Source organism: Panthera uncia, chromosome C2 (assembly GCF_023721935.1).
Source record: "Panthera uncia isolate 11264 chromosome C2, Puncia_PCG_1.0, whole genome shotgun sequence".
NCBI lineage: Eukaryota > Metazoa > Chordata > Mammalia > Carnivora > Felidae > Panthera > Panthera uncia.
The window spans coordinates 153,680,434-153,699,794 of NC_064810.1; the positions used below are offsets into that span (position 1 = coordinate 153,680,434).

General features: G+C 52.3%; 2 protein-coding genes across 13 annotated transcripts in view; one reads left to right on the forward strand and one right to left on the reverse strand.

Annotated features, from left to right (window-relative positions):
• FBXL2 (F-box and leucine rich repeat protein 2) overlaps window positions 1-19,361 on the forward strand; it is a 132,074-nt gene that overhangs the window by 109,350 nt on the left and 3,363 nt on the right. For 3 of the 4 annotated variants that reach the window (XM_049629084.1, XM_049629081.1, XM_049629082.1), the window contains exons 14-15: window positions 1,545-1,757; window positions 2,426-3,559. In XM_049629084.1, coding sequence (XP_049485041.1) covers window positions 1,545-1,757; window positions 2,426-2,533 — 321 coding nt within the window. In that variant the 3' untranslated portion in view covers window positions 2,534-3,559. Of the gene's footprint in view, window positions 1-1,544; window positions 1,758-2,425; window positions 3,560-19,361 lie in introns of those variants that run through there. The other variant, XR_007457435.1, reaches the window with a different exon arrangement.
• UBP1 (upstream binding protein 1) overlaps window positions 4,676-19,361 on the reverse strand; it is a 57,633-nt gene continuing 42,947 nt past the window's right edge. For 5 of the 9 annotated variants that reach the window (XM_049629078.1, XM_049629080.1, XM_049629072.1 and 2 more), the window contains 7 exons: window positions 18,101-18,204; window positions 16,200-16,254; window positions 15,854-15,947; window positions 12,873-12,963; window positions 11,992-12,107; window positions 9,498-9,640; window positions 4,676-8,781 (listed from right to left, as the gene is read on the reverse strand). In XM_049629078.1, the coding sequence (XP_049485035.1) occupies window positions 8,686-8,781; window positions 9,498-9,640; window positions 11,992-12,107; window positions 12,873-12,963; window positions 15,854-15,947; window positions 16,200-16,254; window positions 18,101-18,204 (699 nt within the window). In that variant the 3' untranslated portion in view covers window positions 4,676-8,685. The remainder of the gene's footprint in view (window positions 8,782-9,497; window positions 9,641-11,991; window positions 12,108-12,872; window positions 12,964-15,853; window positions 15,948-16,199; window positions 16,255-18,100; window positions 18,205-19,361) is intronic. The other 4 variants (XM_049629074.1, XM_049629076.1, XR_007457434.1 and 1 more) reach the window with 3 other exon arrangements.

Below are 19,361 nucleotides of genomic sequence, written 5' to 3' on the forward strand. Positions count from 1 at the left end.
ACACGTGGTAGGCCTTGGGCACGTGCCAAACTCGAAGCCCACCCTGCAGGACTAAGCTGCAGCTCAAGCACGTACGGCTGTTTATCGTCGGGCGGGGGTGCGTTTCGGTCTGCTTTCTGGGAAACGTCCTGGGGGCGGTAGCCTGCCAGGGAAGAGCCGATGATCGAAGTCCCGTGGGACCCAGGAACGTAAGCCCCTCTGGCCAGCAGGGCCAGGTGACCAAGGGGCATCCCCGAGTGGCCGGCCCCAAAGACCGGGACACCAGATGCATGTAAAAGCTCCCCTCCAGGAGGTCCCGGCGCTCTGGAGTGTGGCAGCGGGGGGAGGAGGGCGCCTCCCGAGGTCCCCGGGGAGGAGGGCGGGCAGCCCCGAGATGGGTTTGTTGGAAGCCTGCCCCTCAGGCTGCCGCTGCGAGGGTGAGCCACGAGGCCTCTTTCGTAGACAGGACTCCTGGGCCTGTTGTCTCGTGCTGTGCCCTGGGGCTGTTGGCCATTTACCGTCTCTTCCCGTGCGGCCCACCAGCAGAAGCCCCGCTGGCCCCCAGAGCCAGGAGACGCAGAGGTGTTGTTCTCTGGCAGCCGGAACACCAGGGTGCCAGGTGGGAAACCCAGGCACTGGACACACAGAAGTTCCTTCCGGACAGATAATGGTGTTCTGAAGCACAGCACAGGGAGAGGGAGAAGTTGGTGCCCACTGGCTGAGTGACCGAGGGGGGCTGTAGAGAAGGTGCCCACCGAGAAAGAGAAATTGGGGGGAAAAAGCCTAGAATTCCTTGTCTTTTTTTTTTTAAGCCTTCTTCAGTCGGAGCAAGACAGAGGGAGCGCACGAAGGCGGTGGCCGCCAGTCCCCGGGCCTAGAGCGTCCCAGCAGGCCCCGAGTGTGTCTCAGACCAGATGCCTGGGCCTCAGGCCAGTGCTCCCACACAGAGTCCAGGCGCCCCTCAATGGGCCACTTCCAAGCTGGGCTCTGGGGCGGGGCAGTCCAAGTGTGTGAGCCCCTTAAGAGCCATTTCTGGAATCACTAGCCTCGTGGGCCTGGTGGATGTGAGCCTGTTGGTGTTCAAAGTAGATGTTTTAGGGGCCTGTCTCTCAGGCGCAGATTTTAAAAGTTGGGATGCCCAACGTGGGGTGCAAGCCCTTTGCTCCCCGGGGAGAAACTCCGGGTTTCGAGCTCTCTCCCAGCCGTGGGTCTCTGCACTGGGGGTGGGACTTACGGCGAGACGGTGTCCCAGCTTCTCCCACCCGCTGTGACACGGGCCCTCTTTCAGCGTGTGAGTCACTCAGCTAGCTTTTAGGGCTCTTTTGTCAGAGCAGGCTGTCCTTTACGTACCCGTAGAATCAGGGTGCTGACGGGAGGAGGGGAGTCAAGATCCTCTCACGTCATCTTTAACTGGATCACCTGCAGTTGGAAAGATGAGAGAACAGCAGACCCATGGCCGGAGGACCCCGAGGCTTTGTGTTGGATCCACAAGGCCCCGCTCAGGCCAGCTTCCGTGCTTTAGGCCTCGGGTCTTGCGAACATCCGCGCTTTCCTCCCTGTTCCAGAGTCTGTCCCACTGTGAGCTCATCACAGATGACGGGATCCTGCACCTGAGCAACAGCACCTGCGGCCACGAGAGGCTGCGGGTCCTAGAACTAGACAACTGTCTCCTCATCACCGACGTGGCCCTGGAGCACCTGGAGAACTGCCGCGGCCTGGAGCGCCTGGAGCTGTACGACTGCCAGCAGGTCACCCGCGCGGGCATCAAGCGGATGCGGGTAAGCGGGGGGCACGCGTCCCCTGGCGCTTTCGAAGCTAACGGCGAACACGCCAAGAATCCACGTCCGCTCCCCACGTTTTACCCTCAGCCTGTATTCTGCAGACTGGCAGGCTGAACAGGAGTCTCCCTGTCCAAAATTTCCATAGTAGACCTCACCCTGGCAGTTTCCACTTTCCAGAACGGTGTTGGTTTGAGGTTCCTCGTAGTCTGATCGGAATCCTGAGGAAGGAGCCTTACGGCCGTTACCGGCAGGAAGGAGACCGGGGTCCTGGTTACTTTCCAGATGAGAGGGCTTCAGGAGAGTGTGGCTTCCCCTCCCCCCAGGCAGTTTACCTTGTTTTCTTGAATGCGCTCTGAGCTTTGCATCTCCCTCCCAGAGCTGCCCCAGGTGCCAAAGCTGTGAGGCCCGTGCTCGGTCTGCATCCAGGGCTGGTGACGACACCGGGGCACGTATTCTGTGCTCTTTGGAAGGTGCTGGCTTAGGGGGACAGTGCGTCAGCAGCAGCTCTTGCCTGCACGGGGAATTCTCTCTGAACTATCTGCCCGAGGGGAAGGGGGTCGATTCTATGTGGAGAACCTGTGGGCTCGTCTAGGACTGTGCCTCTAATCCTCAGAACCCCCGCGTAGCGATGACTCCAACTCCAGGTCTGGCTTTTCCGCTTCCAGGCTCAGCTCCCTCACGTCAAAGTCCACGCCTACTTTGCTCCCGTCACCCCCCCGACAGCAGTGGGAGGAAGCGGACAGCGACTGTGCAGGTGCTGTGTCATCCTCTGACGGCAGCGGCCAAGCCCAAGGCGCGAGGTGTCCCTTCCTCCAGAGAAGACACAAGTCTTCCCGACCTGCCCCACCTTCGTCCAGATCTCTTGGTTCTCCATTGGGAAAGGCACGTTCAGGTAAAAGACTCCGGTAGGGACCGCAGTGACTCCGGTGAGAGTTTTCACCTTTATTCTGCTACGAGGCAATCACGTCACAGCCCGGGGTCTGGTGGCACGAGGCAAGAGCGGCCTCGGGGTAGCTGGGCCACACGGGAGAGGTGGGGGCCTTCTTAGGAAGTCCCGCCCTTGGCTTTGTCGGCGTTCCTCAGACCGACCGTCAGTGTTAGCACAAATCGAGCAGAAGAAATAAGCTGTTGATCTTCTACCTGATACTTAAGCCAGCGGCCTACTTTAATTCACACTGATTCCATTTTGACGAGCAGGACTTTTCCACTTGAAGACTCAATAGCAGCTTTCTCAAAGTGACTGTACTGCAAATCCACGATGCCTGCTAGTTTCGTATGTAGAGCCTTGGGTGGGAGGCAAGTTAGCAGGTTTCCACGAGACACCAAAGAAATGAGGACTCTGAACTGGGTGGGGCAGGGTCTTCACCCTTCTGTCAGCTTGTCACACACACTTTCGGGAACCGAGAGCTAAACACACACGGCTCGGAGGTCGTGTCGCTGCCCGACCAGACAGGGGCTGTGGCCCGTGCCGCGGCACGGAGCGCGTTTTCGTTATAGGAGAAGAGCTAATCACGCCATCTCTCGCAAGACCTGGGGGACCTTAAAGAAACAGAATGACGGCTTAAGTTATCTACAATATAATCAATTAAAAATAATGAATGGATGCATGTAGAATGGGTGTGATTTTTTCCAAGTTTATTTTAAAATCTTAGAAATCAAGTTACACCAGAACTATTCAAAAATTGTACACACTTAAAACTCAGATCAGTAAAGTGTTGGCACCTTTCAGACTCATAATATAAAAATGAATAAACCATAGCAATGCTTAAGTCAGAGGGTTTTATTGCTATAATCTTATGGCAGACAAATCTGAGCAAAACCACTTTCCCAACTCAGACCTTCCTAATATTAAAATCTGATAAGCTCTACTTTCCACTCTGGGCTGTCCACACGTGTGATATTAAGACTAGAAACCCGTCACCACCCTCACATTGTAAACTTCAGCGTTCATGGCAGCTGATGACCCTTCCTAGCGACCGCTCCCCACAACGAAGAGCACAGAGCTCATGGGAGGCTGCGGTGGGACAGCAAAGCCGGGGCACTTGTCTCCGCCAGACCAGCAGTCGGTCAGAGGGACCGGTCAGGAGCATTTAGGGTACAGTGGGAGAGAAGGCGGTACCTACGCGACCCCTTAAGTCACTTTAACAAGGTCTCGGAATAAGCGTTCGAGTCCTGAGGACTTCAGCGCCCAAGGCCACATCCTCTGGCATTCCCTGGCCGGAAGTGTGCACACACCACAGCGGTTGTTTAAAAATACATTTATACCACTTTGGCGGCGTGACTGTGGAAGGAAGCTATTTAAGTAAACAAAGAGCAGGGAACACAGACTTGCTTCAGTGATTATAGTCTCTTTTAAAAATTCGCATGACCAGGGCTTTCTATACATGGGCTCTCTTGAGCCAGGGCACAGCCCACTGGGGTTACTGGCCTCCCTCCTCAGTGACCTGTGACCTCATTCAGGAGAACCCCAGGTGAGGTTTCCCAGAGGCGCGGGCCGGGTCCGCTTCCTCTCCGTGTGGGGAGCAGTCGATGGAAAAATCTGCCGCGTCAGCTTTGAGAAAACAGACCGGAGAGAAAACCACACGACAGGCCTCACCTCTCGTAACATCTGGACTTCGGTGTGCTCAGCACATGCCCGGAACCCCTCAATTCTGGACTCGAGGGGACACGGTCAGGAACTAGGGTTTAAATGAGACACGCGTGTGCAAAACAATCGGAAAACATTTATTTTACGGAAATGTATACATCCTACTATTAAAAAACCAAAGTAGCAAATTTGCTGGTGCCATAATTTAACCTGCTTCACTGGGACAGACTAATTTTCAATGCTGCTTGGTAGAATTGCAAGTTCGATGAGCTTTTAAAGTGTTTTCAACCCCATTTCTAACACCTGATGAGGAATTCGAAATAGCACACAGCATTAAATGACATTTATTGTTCCGTATATCTTGAGACTCAAAAAGGAATGCTAAATAGACAAGCAGAACTCTAAAAACAAGAGATATGCTCACTTCTTTCCCAAGTGATTGGTACAGAAAACATGTGTTCATACAAAAGCAAAGGGAGATGACAGAAAGGAACGTTCCCCCGCTTCAGGGTCTACAGAGTTACAGATATTTTCAAACTAAAGATGAAAGTATTTAGAGACCGTGCGTCTTAATCCCCTTGAAGAATAAAACACAAACCGTCAAAGCTTTTTACCCACTGAAGTGGTCTGTCTTCTGGGAGGGATTTCAGAGTCCAAATTACTCCTATTTCTGCCCGAACAAAGATAAGAATCGACACGTTCAGAACCCAGACAGCCGGGCACGTGGACAGAGGTGCTATAGCTTAAAGGGGAGCCGAAGTTTAAAAACACGGTCTGCTCCACCACAGGTTTCACAGGCGCCTGCTGGTGCGTGTGGGGAGGGAAGCGAGAACGAGGAGAAAATCGCAGAAGCCGTGGACTCCCTTTGAGAGACAAGCATTTGGTTTTGTGGAAGACGCACCCTTTTTAAGAAAAAGAGGCCATCATGTGGCGTGGCAAAAAGCCTCTTAAATAATCACCAGAACGTTTACCATGATTGTACTAGAGCTCAATATCTCAGAAGCGTGGGCAATTTTTACGGCACAATTTAGTGTTTCATTTATGACATCTGCTTTGCCGCGATAATTTCAACTCATTGATAACAAAGACCCCTCAACGGCAAGTCAGAAAACTACCACAGTCTTCCCTCTCCCCGGGGCACCTGGTTCCACGGTCTGGGGTAGGGCTTTAAAAACACTTAAGGACAGGACGGTTCAGAGCGAGGAGGGACGGGGTGGTCGGAAACAGGGAAAGGGAGGAACGCCACATGAGTTTAAAAGGCATGGGGGCTTCAAAAATAAAAACCAGAAACAAGATGCTAAAAATGGAAGCGGAAGCAAAAAGGTTTTTCAAGAAATCTGTGACGAAGCAGAAACACAAAAGTCTTTGTACCTATTAGGATTTACACTGATCCTCTCACCAAGGTACTCTTGATAATGCAGTTTGCTTCACACCCGCCTTCCTGGCTCGGGTCTTCCCCGATCTGGCATGATCCCGTCACACACACCCTTACGTGATTTCTTCCGAGAAGGTGCCAAGACTCTTACCTGACCACCAATCACGGTGTCAGCACGTGGCCTCTGCAGACAGACTCCGTGCTGGTTCCACGACGGCACTGTCCCCCACCCCCGCCCCGGGTCGGCATAAGGTTCAGGCAATAAAAGCCGAACTGGCACAGAAAGGTAAATGCCCACGGTACGTGTTTACATTCATTTCCAAACCGCATACAGTGTAAAGAGCCAGCAAAGGCTGCTTCTAGAACTGTACCTACTGGCCTCTGCCAGAGACGCAGGCAGCCAGGCCTGCGCGTGGCCCCCGGAGCTGCACGCGTGCCGTCCCGACGTGCTCACTCTCACGAGGATGCTTGGCTATGGCAGTGACAGTGAGGAGATTCGCCTCTCATACAGCTCATTAGAAAGGTCATCTTGTGTTTTCAATATGAAACATTTCATACGGTAAAATCCAATCCCAAGACTTCTTGGATTCAGTCTTCACACACTTTTAAGCGTGACTTTATTTGGTACTGAATACAGTTCAGACTAAGTAAGACATCACTTCAAAACTATGTGGATACCGTCACCATTCTCTGCTGTGGGAAGAGGAAAGGCACGTTACACACAACTCCTTTCGCCAGGCCTAGGAGAATCCAGACTATTAAACCGAAACTCCTAGAAAGCTACACCCTCCCTTCCCAGTATTTCTGGAGAAAAACACGGACACCTTCCCTTTGATTTTGCTTTTTAACATCCGGCCCATATGCCCGTCGGCGCCCTGTGCCCATGCTGCTGGGCAGCTCTGGGGTGCTTGGGGGATCCAGACCAGGAGCCAAAGTGACGGAAGCAAGGGGGCGGGGGCTGACGGCAGAGCAGGTGACGACACCGTGCCGGGCCGGAGAACGGCCACTCCACACAACCCACACAGAACGAGGGCCTCCGTCCCATCTTTTCTGGAAATAATTTCTTAGCTCCTCAGAGGCCCGTCTGAAACATTCTGAAAATATCGCTACTTTTGTCTGATGGCCTAGTGTGTCTTAGGAAACAGCAAGAAGCGGTACAGGCATTCATCAAGGAACGAAAGAAACTTTCTCGTGGGGACGAAAGTCTGAGAAACAGGGTGAGACTGGAGGGGACGGCCCGTCACGTCTGACACGAGCAACAGCCATGGCCGTCGTGAGACCCAAACGTACAACTGGACTACGGCCTTCCTGTCGTAGACGACTTGAGCTCCGCAGGGGAAACGCCGCACAGCTTTCCCCGCGAGAGCCGAGCGCGGGAGCAGTGGCCCGAGGTGCCGGGACAGTGAACGATGGAGCGAGCCGGCCTGGTTCAGGCTACCCTGGCGGTGGCTGACGGCAAACGCAAGGCACCAGCACAGGCGAAGTCATCCCTTCGGTGCTGGCGTGGACTGTCCCTGCAGGAGTGACTTCCAGGAAAGGGGGACACAGGAAATCTCGGCTCTCCGGGATACAGCTAAGGCTGGGTTTAGATCTTAACCCACCAGACTTATTTTAAAAGCCTCTTCTTCACATACTATCATTTTGCATTTAGAAATCCCCTCCTGGGCGTCTGGGTGGCTCAGCGGGTTGAGCATCTGACTTCAGCTCAGGTCACGATCTCATGCCTGGTGAGTGCGGGCCCCGCGTCGGCCTCTGTGCTGACAGCTCGGGGACTGGAGCCCGCTTCCGATTCTGTGTCTCCTTCTCTCTCTGCCCCTCCCCTGCTCACACTCTGTCTGTCTCTCTCAAAGATAAACAAACATTAAAAAAAAAACAAACCAAAAATCCCCTCCTTTAACCCCCCAGGTGGAACTCACCTGAGCCCCCTCCAGGCCCTCGTCCATATCCTTTCCCTAAATGACCGCAATCCTTTCCACAGCTTGCAGCCACTGCTGATGTGCCGAAGGCTTCCAAATTACATCTCAAGTCCAAGCCTCTCCTGCCAGCCCCAGACGGGGACAAATCACTGCCAAGTTGACCTTCCCGGCACACCTAAAACGGGACTCTTAACCGCTTCCCTGCAGTCACTCCTGCCTCTCTCCTGGGACCACAGTCTGTCTGCCCAGCGGCTCTTACAGGAGCCACAACTGCCCCTCCCCCAGTGTAGAGCCCAGCAGGGCCCTGCCCATAAATGTGTCAGACTCAGGTGACCTCTCCTGCCTCCAGCTTCGCCCCATTCTCATGTCTCCAGAGATGCAAGAGTGGAAGAAAAACCAAACTGCATTTACACAAATACTCCTTTGTTTAAACAACTTCACCGACTTCCCAATACGTTTCAAACCAAATCTGCCGTGCCCAGGTCCTACACACCCGACCGACACCTCCCACTCTGGCTCCACCTGGTTCACGGGCCTCTCACACTGCGCGGCCTTCTCTCAGGTTCGCACGCACCCTCACATCGCCTTGGGGGGTTCCCCAGGCGGGCAGCTCCCCTCACTGCTCAGTCTCAGCATTATGGACACGACACCCCCTCGCCCAGCCGCTCCTCCATGTTCCCCAACCCAGCTCCTCCCAAAACACAAGCACCCCTACTTTCCCACTCCGTCACGGCACCTACGAGATTTCGTAATGATGCGCACCTGTCGGCCAATTCTGGTTTGCTTTCCGCTAGGAGTTCCATGAGTCTGCTTTGGTCAAGACCTTTCTAGCACCAAAAGCTGTCTGATACAAGGTGCTCAGTAAAATGTGGCTGAAGTTTTTTTTCCCTAATAATCTAGGACTGACTCCTTTTCCTTATTTGCTAGTTTCCCTTACAACCACTGGAAATACTCTTGATTCGTTTTTATAAATCTTCTTAAAACTCTTAAAGCCAGCATTTTCAAAAGTAACCACACAAGAGGACAACCGATTACAGGCACACGCTTTCATGATTCCAGCATTTTGAGACACATGCACTCATGCAAAGTACCTTTTACTGTGAAGAATAAAAAACAACTCTCATCTTGAAAGTTCTGAACCATCTAGAAGGATAAAGCAGATAAATGATTAAGATCCAACTGTCTTTTCTGAGCTGATTAGAAAAGAGTAAAATTAGAAGCTACAGGAAAATGTCAGAATCTATGTATCGTTGCACACAGAACTCAGTGGTAAAAAAAAAAAAAAAAAAAAAATGCCTTCACGAAGGCAGTGTGAGGTAGTCAGAGTTTACACCTGCTGCACTGGGCAGGACCCCATGCTGACGACGCTTGCCCATGACTAGCCCCTGAGACATCGAAACAGCTCACCTGACCCCCTGGGAGCTCCCCCACCCCCACCCCGGGCCCTGTGAATAATGACTCTTAAGAAAAAGTCCCGGTGTAAGCACTCTTCTATCACCTACTTGTCACTGAACACCAGGGACACAATAACCTTAATGTTTTTAAAAATTAGTCGTCAAATAGTGGACAAAAGGAAGATACATCCAAACGCCTCCCTGCATAAAACGGGCCAAAGCCCTGCTAACCCCAAAGTTCCCCGGTGAACGTCTAAGGGGTGAGGGGTGGAGGTGCCTGAGCCACGGGTCTCCTGGATCTGTAGTCCTTATGTCACCAGGAGACCCAAACTCTTGTTATAAATTCTTACAGATTTGATCCCAACTCCGAAATTGATTCTCAGGAGTACTTGCACAAGAGACCGCAGGATTTCCCATAGTTCTTCCACGAGACAGAGAAAGTGTGCAAAAGCAAGTTCAAGTTACCTGGTCGCTAACAAGAATGTGAATACCGGTGGGACCCTGTCTGTAGACCTGGTTAATTTGGTGGAAAGGAATATTAAACACCAATGCAAGTTTTCGAGCAACTTCTGAAGCAACCATTTCTTCCAAGTAGATCGCATGATAAACTGAAATAAAAAAGAAGAACAGCATTTTAGCAGTAATCTTTGATCTGTTTTCCACCTCATCCATAGGAAGATCATCACCCTTTCAAAGTAGTAAAAACCATACGTATACAAATTAAAAATGGGAACTAGTATTTCTTTCCCCCCCATTACTACCTGCTGAAATCTGATACTGTAGGAACTGTGCTGGGGCTCCTAGCTGGCTCAGCTGGTAGGGTGCACGGCTCTTGATCTCAGGGTCATGAGTTTGAGCCCCACATTGGGGGTGGAGATTACTTAAAAATAGGTATAGAATTTTAAAAAATTAACTATGCCGCACAAACAATGTAATAACCATTAACCGTAAACTGTACGAGAGGATCTGAGGTTTTCATTTTTCTTACAGGAATTAACTGCAAATGGGAACAGGGGACTTTTTGGAATGTTGGGACTCAAAGTCAATAGCGGTAATGGCTGCAAAACTCTAAATTTACTAAAAATATCCTGAAATGGTTTACTTACAATGGAAGGATTTTATGGCATATAAATTACAGCCAAAGAGAGCGGTTTTCAAAACCGCCACGTGTTTCTAACAACATATAAGAAGAACCAACCCTGTCACTGTTCTGGACTCAGTGATCCTACTACTGGGAGTTTACCCTAAGGAATAAAAGCTGCCCCCCGTCCCCCTAAAACCAATAACCGCGTAGAAGATCCACACAAACAGCTAGGGACGTGGACGGTGAAAGCTCCTGCTGTTTCCGAGTCACAGCCACGGGCCACCCAGGGTCCTGTGTCCCTGCCACGTGGAACCCCGCAGCAGCTGTCACGTGCACAACACCCAGTCCCTCTGCAGTGAGCACGGCCCCTGTAGGTCCCACTCGGCCACAGACCCCAGGCAGTGCTAGAACTTGGCTTCCCCGAACAAGGGGGTTTTCTTGTGTTTACAATAATGGAAACCTCTGCTAATTACACATTACGAAAAGCCTAGAATGTGGAACTACAATTAAGGAAAGCACAGAGCCGATCTAGAGCGGAGCCCCCGAACTACAGCCTGTGTGAGCCAAACCCTGCCCTCACTTGCTCTTTTCAAAACCACCGTGTGGCCCCATCCATCGCTACATACGGTCTGTGGTGGGTTTGGGGCCACAGTGGCAGAGCCGGTGGGAAAGAGATCCCATGGTCCACAAAGTGGAGACCTTTACTACCTGGCCTCTTATGAAAGTTTGCTGGAAACTTAGAAAACCCTTGATGAAGGGCTGAGATGGCCGCTGTTTCCACACATTCCTCCACAAACACTTTCCCAAGTATGACGGGCCTGACTCTGTATATGTAAATGATACACAAAATCTCGGTGATACACGGAGAGCTCCTTAGAATTTTATCCTGTCAGACAAAGACTTTCTTTCTTTAGTCTTAAAATTCACAGCTTTAAAGTCAAATGGAAAATGGAAAAGCTCACAAGAGTGAGGCTTTCCTTGGGATTTTTCAAACACAGTGTTTCTCAGAGCGCGACCCAGTATTCAGGTAAACGACTGCCACTGTGGATGCCATAATACAGTTCTCTCCGGAAAGTCTGGGGTGTGCTGCCCTTGATTTGGAATGTGGGAAGGAGGAAGTATTACCACACACCCAACCTTACAAATGAGAAAACACATCCTTTAAAAGAACTGCGTTTGCTTTTAAGGGCCGTACACAGAAGAGGAGAGAAGGGCCGAGATTCGTCTCTGCTCTACAGCAATCTCTTACACAAGTAAGGAAACTCTAGGCTGAGAAGCCCACCCATAATGGCATCGAGTGTGTTTACAGTGTCACAAGCACAGCACCCAGCGCTGGCCAGCTGCCTGTCGGAGTCCCGACACAAGTCCACGTGCTTAGTACTGTTATACACGCGAATCTTTGCACATGGGATATTTCAAGCTCCGCCCCCCAACCCCCGCCAAGCCAGTCAGTAAAACAGAGGGAAAAAACAAAAGAGAAACCTTCCTGTTTTCTCACCAAGCTGCTGCCGTCATATTCACCGTTTCAGTAAATGTGAGATGCAGGGAGGAATAAAGGCCAGCAAAACTCCAAAGAGCACTCGGGCTGGTCTCGCTTGTCAGGTACTTCTGGCGCCAAGGGCCACACAAGGAGGTGTGGCGGAAACAGCCGACAAGGGCGGCTGGTGGCCTCCCCCCCCCCCCCCCCCCCCCCCCCAGGCCGGGCCCCACACTGCCGCCTCTCCCTGCTGTCGGGACTCCGAGCGGCTGGGCAGTCTCGCCGGGACCAGGGTCACGGCCCCGCTCGGGGCCCTCCTGCTCCCACCGCAGTGTCGGAGAGGAAGGGACGGGAAGGCACGACGCCCTCAGTGCCCACCAGTGCCCATCGGTACCCACCGTAGGGTGTCCCGCCGCTGCCCTCGCCTCCGCCGCCCGCCAGCTGCTGCCCCTGCAGCGGGGAGCCGCTCGGCTGCTCCTGGCAGACATAGATGGTCAAGCGGGGCCTCACCGACCTGCAACCAGAAGAGGCCACTCGTCAGCCCAGAGCCCAGGGGCAAGGCCGCCCACAGCAGGGACAAATAACCACCGGAGTCTAAGCTCTATCTCCTTAGGAGGGCTTTTCAGCATTATTTCATTACACGAAAGAATTCACGAAGAAAAAGGTAAAAACGCACCCCTCACACCAACTATCACAGGTGGTCTAATCTCATGATCCAGACTCTAAACCATCGACATGGTCTGTCAGATGCCGGTAAATTTAAGTTTCAAGATTAACTCGGCAATTTCAAATCATAAGATTCCACTTCAATGGAATTCTCGTACCACAAGTCTAGAAACAGCAACGACAGTAAATGGGCCTTAAGAGCCAGAACAATTTACAATTCCATCGTTCTCATTCACAATTACGAGCTTACGTTCTAGCAAGTGTTCAGTAGTAGTCACCTGACCTTGGAAAACCACGGATTCTGTACCGCTCACCTAAACGAGAAGTCTGTGTTCTTGGAGACGAACCCAGTGGTCTTCAAGAACTCAGTTCCGCCCGTGTGCATTCCTACCGTCTGACAGTCTACTCCGCCCCCGCCAGTGCCTGCCTCGTATCTGGGCCCACCCTGGGGGTGCACACAAAACGGTCTTCTTGCGAGCACGATGGGGCCCAGGCCCCGCAGCACACGGGCAGGCGCCAACCTGCCACGGGAACACGTTCTGCCCGAATTCCCCACAAAGAAGGGTACGTCTTGACTTCAAGCAAACCGTTCCTTTTAAACACAGTACTTTACCTTGACTTGAGTGAATTATAGAGCCGAATGCCATCGGCTGCACCACAAATTTGTACTAAATCCTCCTTTGTCAGTTTTAGTAAGTCGGCACCTGGAGAACAGCAAAAAGAGAGATTCTTCTCAGAGACGTGGAAAAAACAAGCAGGACTGGCCGCTTGGAGCACCTGGCTCCAACACAGTGAACCCCCCCCTCGAAACCATCGCATCGTGGCCTCCATATACCCGCACACGCAAACTACACAAACACAAGAGTGAGCATACACAGTCCCTGTCCCAGAGAGCCTAAAACAAATGCTTCCATGTTCCAGGAGCCCAGCTGGGATGCCTGAGTGGCTCAGTCGGTTAAGCACCCGACCTGGGCTCGGGTCATGATCTCGCAGTCTGTGAGTTCAAGCCCCGCCCCAGCCAGGCTCTGCGCTGACAGCTCGGAGCCTGCCTGCTTCGGATTCTGTGTCTCCCTCTCTGCCCCAACCTCACTCATGCTCGCACGCGGTCTCTCTTCCTCAAACAAACAAACAAACAAAAAAAAAAAAAAGGAGGAGTCCAGAGGCCCAGAGGCAGGTGAATCGGATCGGTGAGCGGGGCCTTCCAGGGCTGTCTGGTCCTAGTACATGACTTCACTGCCCACCTTGTTTTGGCTATCTGGCAGTTGTGTGGATAAACAGGATTCTGACCCCAGATAATTAACCTTGAGATCACAACAATAACGTTTTATTTGACAAGAAGAGGAAATGGAAGTCTCAAGTTTTGGGGACCCACCCAGTCACTTGAGATGGCAGCAGAGCAAGGACTCGGCCTCTTCGTATCGCAACACGCACTGTAAAGTCAGGCCCCCTGCAGCCTGTCGCCGCAGCCGGTCTTAACACGAAGCATGGCACAGAACTGCACGTTATACCTTAAGAACTAAGAACTCCCCCATAAATCACTGGTGAGCGTAAGTGTCACGGTATCTGAGATCTGCTTTAAAATATGACACAAAAGGGGAGAGGGAGTGGTAGAGAGCAAGACTGACCGAAGGCTGGGACGGTTACGTGGAGCTTCATCGTCCTCTACCTTGTGTGTCTGAATGTGTCCATGATCTTGCTCCCCCCACCCGCCCGCTATTAACACTCGAGATTTAGTTTATTGGTGGAATTGAAATGCCCTCTGGGATTAAGGCATGACTTCCCTGTAAAAAAGATCCACTTAGGTATGACACAAGATAACGGAGTTACCTTTTCTATTTGAACACGAAAGCCTGGCAACTCTCCGGCTTATAAAAGACCAGAGAAGCCCGGCTCCGTGAGGCGCGAGCCCCGGTGGTGTCGCCGGACGGAGCGAAGACACACTGGCGGCTTCCCGATCTCTCCGGGGCCCACAGCCGTGCCCAGAGACGCTGTGCGTGCATCTCCTGGACGTGCACACGGAACAGGACGGACGCTCGCGTGCACGGCCTTTTCCGGAGGTGAATGCCCCGGGGCTCGGAGCCGGTGGCCTCACCCTCCTCCCCGGCCTACCGCCAGGAAGCTCCAGGGCAAGAAACAGCGGGCGGCCGAGCCGCGTGAGCGCCACTCACGGTGAAAAGAGCTCAAGACTCTCCAAACAAAAACTAAGGCCCTCCCGGGGTTCCCGCTGCCAGGGCTTGCGGTATGTGCTTCGCTCTTCGTGTGTCTTCCCACGAGGGTTCCAGACGCATCTTCCCCACACACGCTAACACTTTTAAATTTCCAATTTCTCACAGATAAAAGGTACAGTCATACAAAAATGTGGCTACCAGCCAGCAAGACTTTCATCCGGTAATTTCATTTTAAAGAGACAAGGAGCTACACGGGAATGACTGATTGTGCACAGCACTGCGGCAAGGGGCTGACAGAACAGAACCCGTCTTTGTGAAATCAAGCTCTCCCCTGGGCCAGGTGGGCGCACGCACAGGCCTGTCCTCTCCAAAGGCTCACGCCGTGGCCCCACGGCCCTGCGGGCGAGGCAGAGTCACCACAAGGGTACCGCGGCCCGGGGATTCCCGGGGCGTTTAGCCAGGGTATGGTCGTTAGGCACAGGGTCCCAGGGCCACCGACGCCGGGGAAGTGCTGGTCCCGCCCCGTGTGGCGCACCTATCAGTGTCCCTCTGAAACAGGCTTCCTGCTGCACCGCCTGGAGAAAGCCCCGCTTGGCCCCTTCTAAGAGCCCGTCTGCGTAGCTCGCTCTGCAAGAAGACACTTAAGTGTACAAACACCATACCCGAGTAGATTCATATCTCATACTACTGCACAGCCAGAAAGAGGAATAAACTATCGATACACCCACTCGGAGGGACTCAAGGGCATTACGCTGAGGGGCGGGGAGGGGACGCCAACCACAAAGGTCACATACAGTGTGATTCCATCTACATCACAACATTCTCGAAATGACAAAATCCAAGAGACAGAAAACAGACTAAGGATTGCCAGAGTACGCACGGTGGGTGAGGGGTGCGGTAGCACGAAGGGAATCCTCGTGGGGCTGGTGTAACTCTGTACCCTAACTTCGGTAGTGGTTATACGAACGCACGCTTATGATAAGATGACACAGAACCATACAGACTCATTACGCCCACGCCAATTTCCTGGTTTTGACGTCGTACTAAAATTATGTGAGAAACCTAGCGAAGGGCACACAGAACATCTCTGTACGATCTTTGCAACTTACTGTAAAGCAAAAATTATTTCAAAATAAATTTAATAGATTTAATAAAATGAAAAGCAATGCACAGAACCATATACACCTGTACCAAAAGGCAGGCACGTAAGACTGGTGAAGCCACGGACTGTACCGAAGTCAGTTTCCCACTACAAGAGGTATGCAGGGTGCAAGGCCAGGTGACAGGGACGCGGGACTTCCCAGTACGTGTTGACAACTTACTATGAATCCAGAATTACTTCACATTTTTTCTTAAAAATTAAGGCTAATGAAAGTCCAGAAACAAGTACAAAACACTCATGTACACACACGCGCACAAAACATACCTGAAAAATTGGAAAACAGTCTTGTGTAAGAAGAGAATCTGTTTTTGAGCAGCCATTGTTGTGTTTCCTGGATCGTGGCTGAAGGCTGAAGTTGCTATTAACAAAGAAAACGAACATAAACAGAAAAAACAATTCAAACTTAATAAAAAATAATCCAAGTCCCTGGCATGTTGTGAAGAACATTTAAACAAAACACAGAAACCCTGCAAGTTTAAAGTCCAAGAAGACCCAAGAGGAGCACAGGTCTGACTACCCAGAGACCCGAACAATGACTCGCGGCCCTGGAAGAGCCTTAAAAACGCAGGACCCTTACAGCCTCTGACGGTTTCAGGACAAAGATACTTACTTCACTAGAGGGCTGTGAAACTCCATCTCCCTGATGATTTGGGGAAGAAGAATTGCTAGGGAGAACGGAAGGAAGGAAAGGAGGATTATTACACACATATTTTAAATCAAGACGTTAAAGGGTGAATTTACCCTAACACTGTGGGACAGAGCATATAATCTGCAAATTAACAACGTTGGCACCACCGGTTAGGGAGTGAACAGGACGATGAAATTAAGCCAGGAGGCTGTTTAATTCGCGCCTCCTCCTTCTCCAGCAGTTCTAGTAAGAACTTCCAGTTTTATGAAACATTATCTCCAAGGGCTTCATGAAAATGAAGGCTATGCATTCATTTTAGTAAGGAAAAAAATATGAGAATCCAAGATGAACAATTTGAAATTAACTGCAAAACACACACACTTTACTAAGGAGCTACAAGAAATGGTATAATGACCCTAAGCCAACACGGAAAGTGTCCGTTAATTAACACATTTATCCATCATTAAAGACGGGGACAGTCAAGGCAGCGGAAGGAACAAACGGGTGCCACTGTCCTCGGGTTCCTAAGGGAAAATGAAAGCAAAGGCAACTCCACAGAGAGGGTGGCGCCTTCCTGGTCCTGTGCTCTGCCTCCTTTCTTAGCATCTGTCCTTCAATCACTTCAGTTCTGACACTGACTGGTGACTGTCCTTCTGGACCCACTGGGATGGGGACGGCTCCCGGAAGGTGCGGGAGCCCACAACCCGCCCCCGAAGTCATGACCGTCACGCCACCCAAGAGGACTCGGGACCGGGCTGTGACAGCAGAAGGGCCCCCACATGGGGACACACCAGTCCCTGGTCTCCCCGACGTTCCTCCTCTTACAGCGCAAACCTCTACGAGCTGAGCTGCCCACCAGTCTACTCCTCTGCTTGTCTTCTCATCAGACCCTGTCGCAGACCGGGTCCCTGTGTTCCCTCAAAATGCGGATGTTGATCCCCACGCCCCACTCCCTGCATGACCGCACAAGGAGGCGGGGCTGTGGGGCAGGGACCAGGAAGGCGAGGTCCCACGGGCGTCCGCTCCATGGCGTGAGGACACAGGCGGCCGCCATGGCGGAGGGCCCCCGCCAGAGCCACCCAGCCCCACGCTCCCAGCTCCACGACTGCGGGAGACGAGCTTGCACCGTCTCTAAGGCCCCGGGGGCTGGTGTTCCCTTCACGGTGGCCAGGGTGGACCGCGACGGACCGCGTCGGGGCAGCCAGGGCGGAAGGAAGAGAACCTCTCCCTCGGCAGTCTCCTGTAACTTTCCTTCCCAGCGAGAAGCTTCCGGCAACAGGGGACCTCCGATGTGACCCGCCGGCATGAGCTCTGCGGCACCCCCACGCACAGGCCCCGGGGTCTCAGGTGCAATCCCAACCGAGAGGAACATGGAACGAGTCCACCGTCTCCGGGTCTAAAACCACAGTAAGGTTTTAGACACGGAAAGCTCTTCAAGTTTAAAGACTCACCAATAAACACAGTGTGTGTAGCAGGAGGGCAAAGGAACAGGGCAGAAAACAGCCCTGATATGGTGCGATTCAAGACCAATGTACGTCCTAAGAAAGGCAATCTCAACACCTGCAAGCCCGTTCCACCGTGGTAACTCACTGTCCTTCTCTATCCAGGACTTCACTAATGTTCCTTCTCTCTCACCTAGGATGTATCTGGAAAACGCCCCCTTTCCTACAACTTCCACAGTTGTGAACGTGTGAAGCACCAGGGCTGAGAACAGAAAGGCCAGCAGGCAAGGAAGAGACGACTTTCCTCTCAAACCGAGGCGGCTGGACCCCACCACTAAAGACTTCAGATCCGTGTCAACGAGCAGACGCCGTCAACCAAGGAGGGGACGTGAGGGGGCACGGCCCGGGCCGCCCCGGGCGCACGCCGGCACGAAGCAGTACCTGTCTGGGACGCTGCATGTGCCCTGCTGTGGGGAGGTGAAGGCGGGCGCTGTGGAAGGGCTGCTATTCACGTAGGCTGTGGGGGTATCGGGCCACGGAGAGCACTAAGGACAGAAACAGAAATCAATTAGCGAGCTGCTTTTAGAAGTGTATGCAAGAAGTATTTCTGCAAGTCACTGTCTAGTCTGGCCAAATGCAAGGTCATAAAACACAAGACACTTGACACTCATCAAGGAACCTCACAGAAACATCAAATTTACTGCCGCGTGGCCTTTACGTGCCACCTGCGTCTATGCACTGACTCATCACAGGGAAGGCCTGAAGTGAGGACAGCAGCGAAAACGTATGCAGGCATTCGAAATGTACACTTATGCACAGCCGGCTTTCAAGACCCCTCCCCTTCCTCTGTAGCAAGGGTCTCACAGGCACCTATCAAGGTTTAGGAACTGCAGAGGCAAGGACGGTTCGTAAGCATCCGACACGTATGGTGACCAGGACGGTGGCTCTGTCCCCCTAGTGCTCCTCTGCTCTCCTGCCCAAGCAGCACCCTCACCAGTACCCACTCGCCTCCCGGGTTCCTTTAAGGTTAACAGTCCCCAACCAAGCGAGGCAAGGCAGGCCTAGCATCGAAACACATCGACTGTGCGCGGTGCTGCCTACGGCTCTCTACCGGTCTACACATGTCTACACACGCTTCTGGCTTCTCTTTTCTGAAAGGGGCATGGTGAACTAGGACAGCTTTCAGCCTAGGCACCATTCTGACCACAGACAGAGCAAAGACACAGACACGCGCCATTACAATTAGGAGAAGTGGAAAAGCTAAGTCAAAAGTGTGCTGAGCAGGTCAGGGCAACCAAGTAGGAGCTTCAAACCTGAGCAGGAGTCCACCTCACTCCCTGACAGGGTCCCTAGAATGAGTCCGTGGGAGGACGCCCTCGGTTGCCAGGCCCCCTTCGCAATCACCCTTCTCACGTTTTACACAAAAAAGCCATCATGTCTCACCACGGCCAGGGGACAGAAGACCCGCCCCCAAACAAAGCAAAAGACCAAAGATATCGGGATAAATCAGAAAGTACATGACTCTAAAACAATGCTTCTGTTTATGTCGGGTAGTTTTCAACTCCTTGCCTTCCAACACTTCAGGAATACCTAACGTCAGCTGACACCTACTCAAGTAATCGACCGGATCATAAAAAACAGGTCACTGGGATTTGGGGCAAATGACTCAAAAGGAATTGCAAGACCTGAATGACACCACTCG